At 39.0% G+C, this 17,378-nt stretch overlaps 1 protein-coding gene across 1 annotated transcript; it reads right to left on the bottom strand.

Annotated features, from left to right (window-relative positions):
• Positions 1-6: 6 nt before the first annotated feature.
• Positions 7-15,113, bottom strand: LOC130100273 (obscurin-like protein 1; the record flags this gene model as incomplete). Its single annotated transcript, XM_056265640.1, has 19 exons — positions 14,778-15,113; positions 10,102-11,221; positions 8,370-8,639; positions 8,008-8,268; positions 7,591-7,896; positions 7,254-7,520; positions 6,890-7,165; positions 6,495-6,770; positions 6,036-6,311; positions 5,449-5,724; positions 4,869-5,144; positions 4,315-4,653; positions 4,145-4,219; positions 3,020-3,520; positions 2,319-2,579; positions 1,932-2,162; positions 1,439-1,714; positions 406-681; positions 7-120 (listed from the first exon to the last, which is right to left on the bottom strand). Coding segments are annotated over exons 2-19 (5,572 nt in total), but the record flags the coding sequence as incomplete, so codon positions are not given.
• Positions 15,114-17,378: the final 2,265 nt, after the last annotated feature.

Raw genomic sequence — 17,378 nt, 5'->3', positions numbered from 1 at the left:
CAGGGTTTAGGGCCAGCTCTTTACCATCTTTACACCAGAGCACCTGAGCGGTAGCGTCTGATAGCTCACATTTCAGAACGATTGGTGAGTCTACTTCTGTGGACTTGTTCTTCTCCACTTCTGAAATTGGAATGAACTTCAGTGATGGAGCTACAGTGTTGTCAGTGGCATAGAGAAAGAACTGCATCATTTAGTGGAAAATTACTGGCTATTATGTTGGTTTTCTTGTATTTATAAATTAATGTGCTTGAGTGATCAGTTAACATGTCAAGCTACTTTTGAGGGATAAAGGCCAAAATATTTGCCTTTTGAATAACCACTATACATGGTTAAATGAAGGAGATTGCTTGACTTGATTTACACACATCTCATGTGGTGACTTCATGATAGAAAGCATCAAATCACCTTTGATTTCCACATGGAATGTGATGAGGTCATTATTTGTCTGGCAGCTGTATGTCCCGCTATGACATAATTCAGCAGTTTGCACAGAGAGTGTTCTCATTGCTTCCTCATTCACAGTGACAATATCATCTTGAGGAAGCACCTCATTCCCATCTTTGTACCACCAGACTTGCGCATCAGGGTGTGAGACTTCGCATTGCAGTTTAAAGGGTCTTCCTGACTCAATGCATTTGGTCCGTTGAGCCTCAGGGACACTGGAGAACGTCACTGGAAGAGCTACAGACAATTTTGTACAGACACATTTACTTTTATATTGTTTGTTTTCTTTTTATAAAACATATATTTCATTTTATATTTATAGTTTTTCTCAACTTGATTCTCAAGAATGATCCAAAATATTGACAATCATTCAGCGTTTTATGAAAGAGTCTGTTTGGCATGAACATGACTTTAAGAATATGCTGACTATTAACTGTAATGATCAATAAAATGAAAATACAAAGCAGACATTCTCAAACATCAAAATATAAGATGAAAGATTAGTAGCGCAAGAGTAAAGGACAACATGGAAAGTAACATATATTTAACAACAAAGACAAAACATGGGAAACAGACATTAAAGACAAACATACTGAAAACAAATTTAGTTTTTTTACCAATGTATCAGGCCTTTGCCTTTGTACATTTGTTAGTGATTGGACTTTCTATAATTTCCTCAGTATACCATATATTTAGTAGAATTTATTAGTAGTAGTAATATATCAAAAGGATCATTTCTAAATAGATATCTGAAGGAGACAATTACAGTAAAAGTTTCTTTAAACACTTTAGACATTGGTATTACCAATTAATCTTGAATAAAAAGTAATTTCTTTACTGAAATGTTCATTAGCGGTGTAACATCCTACAACAACCTATTAGTCTGGCATTTATTTGAACAATAGATTCTAGAAATTTAGTGACAATTGCATGATTGAAGTGGTTAGTTTGGTAATCGGATGGATTGAGCTGGCGAAGATGACTGATGAATCACCTGGTAGGTCCACTGCAAACTGGACGGTGACATCATCTGTCTCACAAGCATGTTCCCCAGAGTGAGACGGCTCGGATGTTTTGACAACAAGAGCTCTGAAAGTCTCCTCAGATTGGGTGATAACGTCACATTGTTGGAGATCCTCACCTTCCTTGTACCAGCACACCTCTGCCATTGTGCTTGATACCTCAGGTTGTGAAAAATTAGCAATGACTGTTTCATCATTTGACTCGCTCTTTTCAGTCTCATGGATACTTGAAGTTTGCAAAGATGTAGCTAAGGGGTTTAATTTAATATGTTTTAATGTAAGCAGACAATTTGACCTAAGCAGGTAATATTTTACATAAATGTTTTTATAATTTAAATGTAACATGCATATATTTTTTGCTTTGCTTTGTTTTTTATTTTATTTTAGTTATTTATTTTTTAAATAAAGCTTGAATGACTGAAACTGATTATGTAGCTGTGTGTATTTAAACTAGTTTAAAATCACCTTGGACATCCACCTTAAATATTATGTCATCATCCTTTGATTGACCCAAGTCAGTGACTGGAGCATTCAGTCTTCGTACATCTTCCTTCATTTCAAGAATATTTCCATTTTCATTTTCAGAGTAAAATTGTATTTTGTCCTTGTACCAATGAACTGGAGAATCACCTTCAATGGGTCGGACAACTTCAGTTTCAAATGGTTGTGTAAATAATTCTTCTTTATGACCAGATTCTTCAGTTTTGAGGGGACAAAGCAATGTGAGTATCGTATAGTGAGTTATCTATCAAGAGTGTGAATCAATTTGGGTACAGAACATTTAAGCAAAAAGCCAGACGAAGTTAGTTGCTTTTGTTCATTAATGCTGTGTTAAACATAGCTTTAAATCACCTTTCAGTTCCTCTTGATAAGCAAATTCATCCTTGGTAACGGTCTCATGTGCTTCTTGCAGACATATATTTGATGACTGGATGTGCTCTTTCTGTGTTGGAGGTTCATTGGATATCACTGTTGCTTCATCTTGTTGGCAGGATATAGGTTTTTCTTGAGTTGTGTGGTCAGAGCTCTCAGTTAGCAGTACACTGGAACAGTCTGCATCAATAGGAAAGTGCTCATCCATTCCACAAATTGGTGTGGAATTTGTCCTCGAGGCTAGGGATATTTCAAGTTATATGAAAAGAGACATGTATTACAATTGTGACACATTACATTGCATATTTTAAGTCAACTAAGCTAAACTGCACTTATGTATTTTATAGCCTTACAATCGATAATCTTACTATAGGTTTGTAGTGTTTTTCATATATCAAAATGTTTTTTTCTTTCTGCTAGAAGTTAAATTCAAGATGATACAATTGCATTTTTTAGTGAGATGATCTTTGTTAGATAAATATTTGGTGATATAATTTTACTGGGTGAATAATAATAAAATGCAGCTACATTATAGAACAGGGCAGTTTTTGTTTCTAAATTCAGTAAATGGATCCAAATAGACGAATGACGTTAAATGGTTGTTAGGTGGTAAATGTCAATGGCTTATATTTTGCTCTCATCATTATTTGCAGAATGATGGAGCTAACTATTTAAATCACCTTCAACATCCACCTTAAAAGCTAAGACATCTTGATCCAAATCACTCTCTTGTATTTGATTTGAGCCCTCATCTTCGGAAATTGAAGTACTCTTCTGGTTCATTGGTTGCAACTGTGGTTCCAGCTGTTGTAGCTGAGGTTGCAGTTGTGGTTGTATCTGGGGTTGTAGCATCGGTTGTATCTGGGGTTGTAGCATCGGTTGTATCTGGGGTTGTAGCATCGGTTGTAACTGTGGTTGTAGAATTGGTTGTAACTGTGGATGTAGCATCGGTTGTAACTGTGGATGTAGCATTGGTTGTAACTGTGGATGTAGCATTGGTTGTAACTGTGGATGTAGCATTGGTTGTAGCATAGGTTCTGGCTGCGGTTCCTCTTCGGTCAGTCTGAAGGTTGTTGGAATGGACATTTGGGTGCCTTCTCCAGATCTTTCCGCTGTGAGTTTGTTGTTCTCTTTTTCAGATCTGATCTCAGCCTCAGTTCCCGATCTTCTCAGGAACTCTTCTATAGTTGAGTGGTTTACACAAAGAAAAGTTGAAGTACTTTTCTGTCTTCGTAATCAGAAAAGCTTATAAAGACGTAGTTTTATCGATTGGTTAATTTTTAAGATTATTTCAAGATTGAAAAAAAATTAAGAGAGATGACCATATCACAGAGTGGTCTAAAAACAAGTCAAATATTGGTTAAAACACATATTAAAAACAAAACATGATTACGCAAGAAGTCAGATCACCAACTTTCATTCACTCAACCATTCATTCTGTATTCCAGTTCTCTATAATTCAGTCAGCACAATACTGATGATGATTCTGAATGAAACATGAACAAGATGACTCAAGCAAATGTAGACAGTGTACAGTATAGGTTTAAATGAAATGTGCTTCAATGAAGAATGAAGATATGTAAGTCTATAGAATGAGTGTTAGTTTGGAAGAAGGGTTTGCAGACCAACTGGATGTTGGATAAAGACAGGATAGCATGGATTAGTTTTGGGAGCAGTTTTGGGTAGGTAACCAAGATGCAGGGGACCAGCATCTCCAGGAAGAGCCATTGGATAGTTAAAACCACCCTTGTTAGTGGCACAGAGGTGCTGGGTTAAAGGCTTGGGTTGAGGTAGCATTATATCACCTTTTATATCCACAGTGCACTGGACAGAGTCATCATAGGTATCACCACTGAACACCTCATAGTGAGACAGTTCTGCTGTTAGGAAAGCCACAAAGAAAACAATAACTGACTTGCTTCAGTCATGTCAATGTTCCTAATTCAGAATGGCGTACAAGTAAGTGGCAAACCACCTTGGTCCATTTCAAACTGGATGGGATCATCTGGTGTCTTTGGGCTGTTTACTTCAAAAAGAGATGAATCAGGTGAGTGGATGATTAAAGTTCCTCTAGATGCATCTGAATGAATTTCAGGATCAGATTCAGGTTCAAATTCAGATTTAGATTCAAGTTCCAAATCAGGTTTAAATTCAGCTGCAGGTTCAGAATGAGGAAGCATGACCTCCTCATCTTTGGTCTGGCTGACATTTGGAGTGGGATCTGAGATCTCATAATGCAGTGCAGCAGGTTCCATTTCTTCATTGCATTTGGTCATCTCAACTTCAGGATCAGCCAAAAATCTTGGTGGTGGCACTACAGATGACCATTGATAGAGGAATGCTTTATTAAATGTGATTATTTTTCAAAACGCAGAAAGACAGAACCAATTATGGCCACTGAAACCAAGGGCATGTACAAGTAACAGTCAGAATACATTAAAAGAGAATAAAAAAGCTACGAAGAGCACACAATTGTTAGTTGTCACACAAAAACATTAAGAAGATTAGAAGCAAATATTTGAAAATCACCTTTGTCTTGTACATTAAACTGGATGACATCGCCCGTTCTCACACAGTCGTACCATCCAGAGTTAGAGGGCTGTGCTGTCTTGACAGCCAACGTCCTCCTGGTACACTCCAATTTGATATGAGGCTGACTTTTTGAGACGAGCTCTACACCATCCTTGTAACAACACACCTTGGCATTTGGATCTGAGATCTCACCTTGCATATCAGTGGAGTAGTCTGCTTCAACCAGCTGGTTCTTCACAGTGTCTGGTAATGTTGAGAACATCACCGGTGGGTCTAAAGGTGATCCGTTGCATTATTGAAGAATATACAGAATTAATATCCATTATTAAATGTTATCTAGACTGCCTAATCTGTGATTTCTCAGACCATCTGCCAAGTAGCAAGTTAAATAAAGTAATGCAAAACATGTAACATCTGTATCAAATCACTGCCCATAAGTTGGATGCATGGTGAGAGGCATGTCCATAACAGCGAAGCTAAGAGACGCAGACAACAAAAAAGCTTGAATTGTTAGTGTGCATCTAGTTTTGCAAATGTGTTACTGGATGTACAAGTTTCTCAAAAAGTCACAAATCACCTTTGATATCCACAGTGAACTGGACAGAGTCATCAGATGTTTCACAGCGGTACAATCCAGAATGACTAGGCTCAGCTGGATTGACTACCAGTGTCCTTGCATCTCCCTCTGACTGAATATCCAAACCAGTCTCTGGCTGAAGCTGTGTATTGTTGTGGAACCAGTGGACATGGACTGTAGGATCTGAGACCTTACAGTGGAGTTCAAAGTGGCCACCAGCTTCAGTGCATATATTCTTCTCAGATTCCGGAACAGCTGAGAATCTCACTGGTTCAGCTACAGATGATGGTTCGTATCAGAATCATCAAGAATTACAAGAAATTACCCAGATTAAAGGACCTATTGCTTTAAGATAACATGTACTGTAACAACTGAGTATACAAGAACATCATGACTGAAAAGATAATCCAAAATTGTAAAACTAAAGCAGAGAAAAAGGAGACAGAGGTAATGTACAACATAAAATCTTTGAAACATTTCTAAAGAATGTGACAAAAGCGCAACACAGAAAGCAGTGATTGTTAGTCGCATAATTGCAAGAAGACATAGAGTTAATTTGTAAGTCAGGAATAAAGATGGCAAATCACCTCTTATCTCCACTTGAAACTTGATGACATCATCCTTTGTTGTGCAGCTGTACACACCGGCATGAGATGGGTGTGCTGACTGAATACTGAGTGTTCTCATGCAGTCATCTGATTTGATGTCTACTCCAGATTCTACAAGGAGCTGATCCCCATCTTTGTACCACTGGACCTGTGCAGTAGAGTCTGAAATCTCGCACTGCAGAATAATGGGGCAGCCTGCTTCAATGCACTTTCTCCGCTTAACCTCTGGGACAGCTGAGAACCTCACAGGTGGGGCTATGGATATTTTAGAGTGTTTTAAGTCCCACTTTATGATTTCAATAGTCATTTTTTACATTTAATTTGAAATATATTTTAACATCTGTACAGTCTTAATCAACATTGTCATTGTCTTGCCATTTGTTTTTTGTCTGGCAAAATAAAAATGTAACTTAATTCACTTGTAAAAATATAAATCACCTTTAACATCCACATTGAAGTGGACAGCATCACCCCTTGTCTTGCAGCTATACACCCCTGAGTGGTAAAATTCAGCTGATTGGACAAACAGTTCCCTCTTTGTGCCCTCGGAATTGAAGTCTAGTCCACTTTGTGGCAGTAGTTTCGCACCATCTTTGTACCAGGAGACCTGGGCGAGTGGATCTGAGAGCTCACATTGCAGTGCTATTGTTGAGCCTGCTTCAATGGATTTGTTCCTCTCACCCTCCGGAAGAACTGAGAACCTCACTGGTGGGGCTATATGTGTTTTCATTCAGCAGTATTTAGTAAACTTTAGAGACTTGCAAGTGCAAGATTCTTTTATTGGACATATTCATTTGATTTTGAAAGGAGAAATAAGAACAAAAATGACTCACCCTCAACCTCCACATTAAACCTGATAACGTCATCAATAGCGTCGCAGCTGTACACTCCTGAGTGGGAAAAATCCGCTGATTGGATGACAATCCTCCTCATTGTTCCTTCTGATTGGATATGCAGACCTTCCATTGAATTAAGTTCAACACCATTCTTATACCAACGAACTGGAGCCTCAGGGTCTGACAGCTCACAGTAGAGTACTATAGGGTTGCCAACCTCCACAAATTTGTTTCGATCCATTTCAGAAAGTGGAGTGAACTTTACCAGTGGAGCTGATTAAGAGGAATATATACAACACAGCAATTGTAAATATCCTCATAAATATATCTCAATGCAAGGAAATCAAAGTTAAGTATTCACCTTGTATATACAAAGCAGCAGAATCTCGAATTCCGTAAGCAATGAAGGTGATCTCTGCTCCATTGTCTGTGTCTCGTACCCCGCGGATGCGTAGGGACTGGTGTGTACGTGAACGCCTTATTGAGAAGCGGTCATCGTCTTGAAGCTGATTTCCATTTAGAAACCAAGTGCCTATTACTGAGGCAGAGAGCTCAATGGTAAAACAGGCATCCTGGCCCTCTGGTACTAAAGCATCTTGTAGAGGTGCTTGGATTCTGGCAACTGGAACTAGAAAGAATGAGCTTTGTTAGTGTTTTCTTTATATGTATGCAATGGACAGCCTTATAAAGGAGCTTACCAAGGTGAACTGCTCGAGGGAACTCTACATTTCCACTCCTTCCATATTTGTTGACACTGCAAATCCGAAATCTGTAGTCTGCCTCGCATGGAACACTGTCGCCAAGAATCTCCACTGAGGTTGCAGAGTCTGTAGTCAAACATTGCAGCCACTCTTGTGAGCCAACCTCTTGTCTCTCAATTATGTACCCTGAAGGTGGATTCTTTCGAGAGTCTTGTGCTGGAAACCAGGAAAGAAGAGCTGCATTCGCTCGTTCTGTGTTTATCTGTACCCCAATTGGACAGCTTGGTGGACAGTGCCTTGCCGCTGAAATTAGCCCAAGAGAAGAAGAGGTTTGTTTAAAAAAAAAAAATACATTTGGGCATTCTGGAATACAAGTGTTTACATATTAATAATTCCAAAGAAAAGTTGTCATACCTTTCACCCGTAGCTGAGATGAAGTTTTTGATCTACCCACATAGAACATGACCAAGCCAGAGTCTTGTGGTGTGGTGTTTACAAAGACCAAAATGTGTGTCCTTCCAAAAGATTTGAGAATGGTCTGATGGGTCTCCCTTAGCTCTGTTCCATCTTTGTACCAATGAATGTCCATTTCCTCCTCCTCCACCTCCACACAGAAGGCTGCATTTTCCCCCTCCAGGACATCAACTTTTCGTGGCAGCTTTCTTACTATAGTGCCTTCAAGAGAGTCACTTAAGTTATACAACTGCAAATGCTAATCAGATGAATTTGTTTTCCCAGACAGATGATGGCAAATAAATATAACTTTTTTGTTTTACCTTTGACTGCTACCTCTGCAATGCTTCTACCCCCATCAGCCATCTCGCATAGATAAATCCCATCGTCATCAACTCCAATATCACGAATTGTCAGTCGACGCTTTGTCCCCCACTCTTCCATCCCATATTTGGCTCCAGGCTGTAGTCGTCTGTCTTCTAAGTACCATGTGATTGGAACAGAGTCCTCAGGAACTTCACACTCAAGAACAGCCAAGTCTCTCTCCCATACTTGCAAGTCGTTGAGTGGCTGCTTAAATCGAACAGGTGGCTCTGTCACAAGAAGGAAGGACCCAAAAAGGAGAGTTTTAAAGGTTTCCTTTATGTCAGTAATCGATAGATCTGCATTCCCTCAGAGATACATTGCACACATTACCTTACCCTACTGACAATAACCAGCACATGTAGTGTTTTGCATACTGATGTGCTGGTGTCCCCAGCATGCTTTTTAACAAACTTAGCCAGCAAGACTTCCTTGATAGAACAGCTTCACCAGACAAACCATGCTGGTCGAAAAGCACGTTTTTCTCGTGAACTGCATGTTAACCTTTTATAACAACACCAGCATACACTAGCCTCAATCAGCATGGATATTCATGCATGTGTAACCCCTCCTATTCTACTCGCACCGCTCTGAGCGGGATTCAAACTGGTGTTTCCTTACTAGCTGGCCTCTGTTACACATGGAAATTCAAAGTAATCTAGTTGATACTGCTTTTCTTTGTCCAGTAGTGGCTTTGAGGTAATCTGTAATCAGTAATGATGTTGCTTTTGTATTATTATACTATTATATTTTGGAAAGTACTGTTTGTACTGTATTTTTAAATTTTTAAATTTAAAATATCTAAAAATTCTTTGAGAATCAACCCTGCTTAAAGATATTTAGACTAGTTTTCAGAGAATGTATCTTTAATAGGAGGGTATTTTGTGGTGTTCAATGATTTTAAGTAAACAAGTTTAAAAACAATCTGCCAGCGCAGTAAGGCTCACATTGAAGAAAACATTTATGAAAACTTAAGATTTATACAAGTCTTAAGACTTTAGCAGTTTTGCTTCTCAAATATACTTAAAAAAAAGGATTTTTAAGTTTTTATCCTGGAAAATTTGTAAAAAAGACAAAATAAAATCCCATTAAGTTATTTTTTTGTGGTGTACCTTGCTTTTTTTTTAGGTTATGTCTTGACACCACATCCTTGACATTATTGATGTATTTTTTTGTCTTGTTCGTGCTTGCTTTAGTAGTCATACCTTCAATTTAGCCTTGGTGACTCGAAACCCTTTTGAGCATTATGGTGTTGCCTGGCTCTGATACAATATAGTCATGCAAAGCAATCAGTTTTGACTGTTTTATGGTCCATGTGAGAAATATGATCTTGCCTCCAGAGATTTCTATCACATGTGTGGGCCTCAGGCCTTTCAAAGCTTAAGTGATTTTGCAGATATAGGACTGGATGGAATCTATTTCATGTTAATGAGTTTGGCCTGGTCAGGTAATTTTAAAGCTCCCTTGATGCATTTCCTACAACTGAATCATCATAAAAGTTACTGTTGATTAGGGAACCAAATGCTTGACACAACAGCTGGCAACTGGCTTATTAATGGTACAGGCCATATAAACTGTATGTTAAACTAATATATACTGTATAATGTTATAGATCAGGTGGTAAAACCATAAAATTGTATTGAATTTGTATTTGTACTGTATTTATCGTATTCCAAATGAGGTGACTCTTACCTTTGACAATAAGGTGTACAGCACTCAGGGTTTGGCCTGCAGTGTTTGAAGCAGAACAGACATAAACTCCATTGTCCTGTTGTTTGCAGTAGAGAACTTTAAGTGTGAAGTAACCCTCTCTGTCTTCATACAGGAGATACCGTCTCCCAGACAAGATAAGTCTCCCATCTTTCCTCCATAATATTTCTGGTTTTGGCTTCCCAGTTACATAGCAACGAAACTTTGCATGTTTCCCTTCTGTCACTGCAAACATTTTCACTTTGGCTGAGTTTGGTAGTAGGTCATCTTTCAGCCTTGTTGCAACTTGCCTACCACTTCTTTGTTTTCCCTGATGTGCTTTCCAGTGGCCATTAGTGTATCCATTACGGTTCCCATCATCTTCGTGTCCTGGTCCTGCATCCACCAACAGCACAGCCCCTGCCAGACTCTCTCCAAATTCATTCCTGGCCTTACACGTGTACACCCCTCCGTCTGGTGCTCTTGTCTTGAAAATCTTTAGCTGGAACCACCCTCCATCCTGATAGCTGATGGTGAAATGTGTGCTCTCAAAGATCTCATTCAACTTCTTGCCATCCTTCTCCCAAATCACTTCTGGTCGAGGGTTTCCCCATAGCTTACAGGAGAACATTGCATCCTCTCCTCGTCCAACCCTAGTCGAGAGGGGCTTGATGAGGAAGCGCGGCTTATTTTCCTCCCGAAATTCCTTCTCCTGTGCTTCGCCTTCTACTTTCAAAGTGGCTGCTGCGTACGTCTCTCCAATACAGTTCTTGGCCTTACAGATGTATTGTCCACTGTCCTCCTTTGTCACAGAAGTTATGATAAGGTTGTAGACATTGCCATCCTCAAACACCCGGTATCTGCCCTCTGGGTGAATCTTCTCATTGTTTCTCTCCCATATAACTGCTGGTCTGGGATCCCCACTGATCTGGCATTTCAGAACTGCATCTGTGCCACTCTGTACAACCACTGGACGAGGGTAGGCTAGGAACCGTGGCGCTCCACCAAACACATCCATCCCTGCTCACTTGCCAACCTCCACTCAGAGGGACAGGCTACAGGCATTCAGTCTCTTTATCACTCTAAAAGAATTTTGTTGTCCAGCCGTTTATCAAGTAAGACTCTAAATCATAACAACAAAAAAATACACTTAATATATGATTTGATAATAACCAGCCATTTCATACATGTATATAATACTGCATGTAAATACCAGGGTTGTGCACCATTCAAAATTCCAGTTCAGATCCTGAATTTGAATTGAGGTAGCAAACAGTATTGAATTTGAATATAAAGAAGAGCAATTATAATGAATTTGTAACTTGTTTGATAGTTTTGAAAGACATTAGCATTCGAGTTGTTCCGATTCCGATACTAGTATCGGAAATGCCGCCGATACCAATAAAAATGCTGGCATCGGTATCGGCGAGTACTTCTACCCATGTACCGATCCGATACCAATTTCCTTAAACAATAACTAGTTATGCACGCTAGCTTTGCATAACGCTGCAAATCGGAGATCAATTCTTCTTCGCTGCTCTAAACAGTGGTTGCTTGTGGCGACACAGGAAGTTGTGCTGTTGCCACACAAGCAACCACTGTTTAGAGCAGCGAAGAAGAAAACGCGCGCGCGATAGCAGTATGTCCGCTGTTTAGCAGTACGAGTAATTTAAGGTAACAACACGAGTAACTTAAGCATTTGAAGACGCGTCACCCCGCAGAACACGATTACACAAAGGCAAGGGCAGAGAAGGATGAGCCGCGCCAGAATCAACAATCTCTGAAAGCTTCATTCAAACAAAGAGAAAAGTTTTCAAAAGACAGCCAACGAGCGATAAATATAACCGACAGCATGTATTGAGTTTATTGTTCTGGATGACCAGCCGCGGTCAAAACTGAAATGCCGTTTATTTAACAAAATTGTTTATGGACTTTAAATTATAAAGAGATTATTTTCTTATATTTTTCATATATCATTTTTTAGATTCCTAGATTTATTTGTTGCACTTTTTTATGCAGTTATATTGTAAAACTAAAATACCCTTTTCAGTTTACAGTATTAGTGTGTGGTTGCATTTTAAGTTCTTTTTCACTTAAGAAAGATAAATAATATATTGCTGTGAAATGTATGTCAGATAATAAAAATACTCTAGTTCACAGTATGTATTTGTTCATGTTTAATTAAGGGATAAGTCTGAAACACGGCATAAAATAATTCTATCAATTCATACAGTGCTAGTATGAATTGCAGCTGTATAGATACTGTACACACCCAGGTATCGGATCAGTACTCGGTATCGGCCGATACCCTGAGTCCAGGTATCGGAATCGGTATCGGGAAGGGAAAAAGGGTATCGGAACATCTCTAATTTGCATTAAAATGGGAAGTTTATAGGCCTTAGACATGTAGGTGTAGTGGAATTCTTTACTTTTGAATTCCACTAAACCCTGGTAAATACAGTCTTATCAAATAACAAAAGTCTAAAGGCCACCAGTACCTAAATAGTCAGTCAAACAGGAAATCATTTAATGTAATTAATTTAGGAAATCTGCAGAACTTGTATTTCAGCAATTTTCATGTTAGTTTGTTTATTGCATAATGCTGCCTTAAACAGCGTTATATCTAACAAATTACTTGTCTAAATCAAACTTAGCTTTACTGTATGTTAAGCTCTGTTGTATATAACAAATTAATTTTATCGAAATAGAATTAATTTTACCGCTCTGTTTTACTGCAGAGTTGCTTCTTGCCATCGTGATCGTGGGCACACCTCTTCCAAAGCCAAATCATTACAGGTACATATAAGTTGTTTGATATTATATAAAGGTCATAATTATTATATTTTTAAAGCAAAATTACAATTGACATTTGACTTTTTGCCATAATTTACTAAAGTAATATGGTTCACTGTTAGTTAAAACTTTCAACAAGGAACACCTGACTTGACCTGTCATAGCAATAATTGTCTGTTAACAGTATTTTTTCTCTCATATCTTCTCGGAAAAAGAGAAAAATTGATAACCAAACTTTTCATGTCCCAATAATTTTGGAAGACTGCATTAGCTATTTCTCAAATCTTCAACAATCCGCTGAAGTATACAGACTGATTAAAAACTAATTGTTGAGTTTGGGTGTTGGTATGTGCACTAGTGCGATTTGATAGTGTGGGCTCTCCCCAGAGAGCAAGGATACTATTACACTAGAATACTTGATGCCCAGAACTTTCTTAGAAATTATGCCTTGTGTGAGAAGAGCTCTAGAGGTGTACTGTCTTTTAGCCCTATTGCAACAGCGGCCACAACACATAACTAACACAGCTGGTGCTGTATTTCAATGGGAAAGTTCTTTATATAGTCTGCCCTAAATAAAGACCTGTGAGAGGGCATGTGTCAGGTATCACAAAGCACACCACAGAACACGCGTGCACATACAACACAGGTCTCGCACACTCACGCAGGACACACCCCATGGGGACCTCTCAGTCAAAATATGCTATGCCTCTCACACCCCTTTTAGCAAATGCAGTTACGAATTTAGCTGTTAAATGTCATTGTCAAAATTAGTTTGTTTGTCATTCGTTTCAGGAAAAAAACACTTGCTCTGTACTATTAAGTGATATCTTCCTCTGAAAATATCTGTTGCATATGAAGTAATCCAGATCATGTTGGTTTAATATGCCCTCATGATTAATGTTTTTTTAATGTGTGGCTTCTCAGTTTCAATCATGCTGCAAGTTTGGCCTCTGATGGGGTGTACAGGGGGATGTTTATTCGCTAGGGCTGGTTTATCTGTTTTAGGATGGCATAGCACATGAATCGCTAGTCTTGGGAATCTATGACGCACAGCTAACTTCAGGAAAACGATCCGGTTATAAGTTTCCTCCTCAGAACCTTAAACGTCTGCTAGTTATTCATCATGTTACACATATAAGTTTGCTACGCTACAAACAAGACAACAAAATATGATATATGTAACACGTAACACTTTATTTTGATGGTCCCTTTTGAACATTATGTTGACTATAAGTAACATTGCATTCCAACTAACTCCCATTAGAGTATTAGTCTGCTTAATTTCTGCTAACACTTTATTGTGATTGTCCTCCAACAGACATTCTACTGACTATTAGTAACTTTGTAACTACATGTCAACTAACTCCCATGAGAGTTTTAGTAGACTGTCTGCTTAATATCCGCTAACTCTTTATTGTGATTGTCCTCCAACAGACATTCTACTGACTATAAGTAACTTTGCAACTACATGTCAACTAATTCTAACCCTACCAGTCTACCATTACTACTAACACTCTAATAAGAGTTAGTACACATGTAGGTGCAACATTACTTATAGTCAACAGAATGTGTTAAAGTGACCATCAAAATAAAGTGAGAGTGCAATTGAAGAGCTTTAAACACTAATTATATTAGTATACTGCATACTGCATATTTTCTTAAGAAAACAGGTGTTCAGATGTTCCACAATGTAATCAACAGGAACAGCAGGTACTCTTATTATATCTCCAACTGTTAAAGGTTTAAATGTATAACATCACCAATCTAGATCAGGAATTTCCCCTAGGACTTTAAAAGGAGATTAACCTCCTGTTTGTGCTCCTAATTTAATTAGACTGACCTTTGACCTCAGGCAAACTGCACTTTGTAACATTAACATATCCTACCTCTCTTCAGTCCTCAGAGACAAATGTCAATATACATTCCTCGGCAACCAGCTTCTCCTGCTTCACTGGCCCTCACTTCAAGCTCTAGTTTTTTTGTTTTTTTTTTACAGAATAATCCTTTTCCACTTCGGTAAGTTTGTTGCGGTATGTTCTCCTCATTAACATCTAGTCAGTGTCACCTGCCCATTTTGCCAAGGGTTTTAAGTGCCCCTTTTAAGAAGGTTTTAGCCTTATCAGACCGCTTTCCTTTGAACACTCCAGCAGTCCCACGATCTCTGTGGCGTTTAGTCCTGAGGCACCCCTAGTGTTATTGTTCGTAGAAGACTGTTAAATGCTTTTGCAGCTGCTGCTGTCCCCTAAAATACTGGCAGCCTCGATGACAGCAGTGAAGATAAGTCAGGCTCTCCATTCACTTGCTCGCAGTGGCTAAAGATAGGTTGGATTGCTCGTCCTGGGCAGATTGCTTGACTTACTTGAGACCTTGCAATAAAATCTAAGGAGAAGGGCAGCAGCCTTCTGGCCTCCTGAAAACTTTAAACATTTAGTTGAATGTTCAGAACCTTTTGTTTATGGCAGCAGTGTCAGCGTAGTCACCTGAAGGCATTCAGAAACCGCAGAGGATTCCTGGTAATGGTCATAATTTTATGGGATCTGTCATCAGCCTTAGTAGATGTAGCCCTGCAAATGATTTAGACAAGTATGCTGATCACACGTAATCTGTTTGAAAACAACATATGATGTAAATGACGTTGTGTCTGCTGTCAGCTATGATCTGACACTACTGACATAGCCGATGGTGTTATTTTGAAATGCATTATGCATTTCATTGTCAGAGAAGGTACAACAAAGTGTCCTTAATTAAGCTCAGCAACTGTGAAATGCCTCTGCGGAAAACATCCAAAAACGAAGCATTCAAAGAAAAGATCCAGAGGGGTGCTGCGTGCACGTGTGATGAGGCTTATGAATGTGTGAGGGTGAACACAGAGAGCAGTGACCCCTCAGCTGTTTAGAGTCTCACGTCTCACAGGCTCAACGCTGTCTCCTCTGATTTCAGCCATTGGAAGTAATCTGATCTTACCCTGAACCCTGAAACCAGCATCCTGGCAATGAAACGGTTTGTTCAAGCCACTTTGTGAAAACCTGCAGGGATTAGCGGTCCTGTTTTTGAAAATTCTAAATTCCCCCAGCTGCTAAAGAAGATATTAGCAAGTGCATCGTTTCTTTGTGTTGCAACCTGTTGCAATAAGGACTCTGCTAAAGGAATAATTGTAAAAACAACACTGAGAGTCACTAATAGCTATGCTTTGCTGATAAAGACCCAGTGAAAGGGCAAGACGACCCATGTTGTCTTCCATGTCAACATTTTCTGTTGAAACCGGAAGTTTGGGTAAAAGCTTTAGTTGTTTTAGATGGTAATATGATTTGCTGCAAGATGTAGGTGTATGAGGGGGAAAGAGTAATTGACAACTGCATTTACTTACAGGTGTGAGTCTGGAAATGTCCCGTCCAAACAACAAGTCAAGCCCATATTCTCTTACCAGTAACCACAGCAACAGTGACCAAAGTAATATAAAAAATGGCGATGTCCATGAAAGTGAAAAGTCTTATTATTATTGATATGACAAGAGTCCAATCGAATCCGTCAAACCTTCATTAACTGACAGCAGCTTTTATATCTGGAGCATTTGCGTTGCGCGTAGAACACAAAACTGATGGGCGCAGCTCCGGTGGAGAACAGTGACTGTTACCTAAAACCTTCAGATGACACACAGCTCATATATGCGTTGCTGTAAGTTACATAAAGCGAATCTGAAAGTGCATCTCTGGAGAGCACTAAATGGCTCGCTCCTTCCCTCTGCTGGCAGGATAACAGCTGTTATTATCCAGTTATCTTATTTTAGATGCCGTTTTAACAATTTTGTCTGAAACCTTTTAGTTTTACCTCATGATTCTACCAAAGTAATAAAATATGAATCTGCCTATGATGTTTCTTTCCCATAATAATCAGAGTAATCTGTTTGCTGGTTATCAAACTGAGCTGAAATTGTCACAAAGTTCTTTTCTTTCTGAGTAGAGGTAGTCTAATTTAGGAAAGTGTCGTCATTGCTTTATAAGCGTCTTTCTTCTGACTGGCTCAGACATGTTGTAAGATCTTGGCTGCTTGCCTGCCAGAACTATCCAAGCGTATTTCTAGCCATTTGTTTACAAAGGTGGCCACTGGTCCGACAAGTGATATCTCATTTTCTTAGAAAACATTGGTTTATCTGTGGTAACCAAGCATATGATAGATCGAGGCACAGAGACAAAGATATGTCAAAAAGTGTAAAACATCTCTACTCACAAAGTTGTAAATGGTTTAAATCTGAGCTCCCCCAAAGAGGGAATGGCAGTAAACAATGACCGATGAATACTGGGCATTTATTTACATTATTGAGCATATACACTCCTGGACAAAATCTTAAGACCGGGGGAAACATTACCAGTATTCGCATTTCGCGCTGGTGGATCGTTAACGGGTTGTAAGTACTGCTTCAAAATGCCAAAAGAAGAAACAGGAGCAAGAGACACAAAAATATAGAGTAGGCAATTTATTGAAAACTG

This window comes from Rhinichthys klamathensis, unplaced genomic scaffold (genome assembly GCF_029890125.1).
Source record: "Rhinichthys klamathensis goyatoka isolate OS25496 unplaced genomic scaffold, OSU_Roscu_1.1 h1tg000237l_1, whole genome shotgun sequence".
Taxonomy (NCBI): Eukaryota; Metazoa; Chordata; class Actinopteri; order Cypriniformes; family Leuciscidae; genus Rhinichthys; species Rhinichthys klamathensis.
This window is presented reverse-complemented; position numbering and strand designations above follow the sequence as displayed.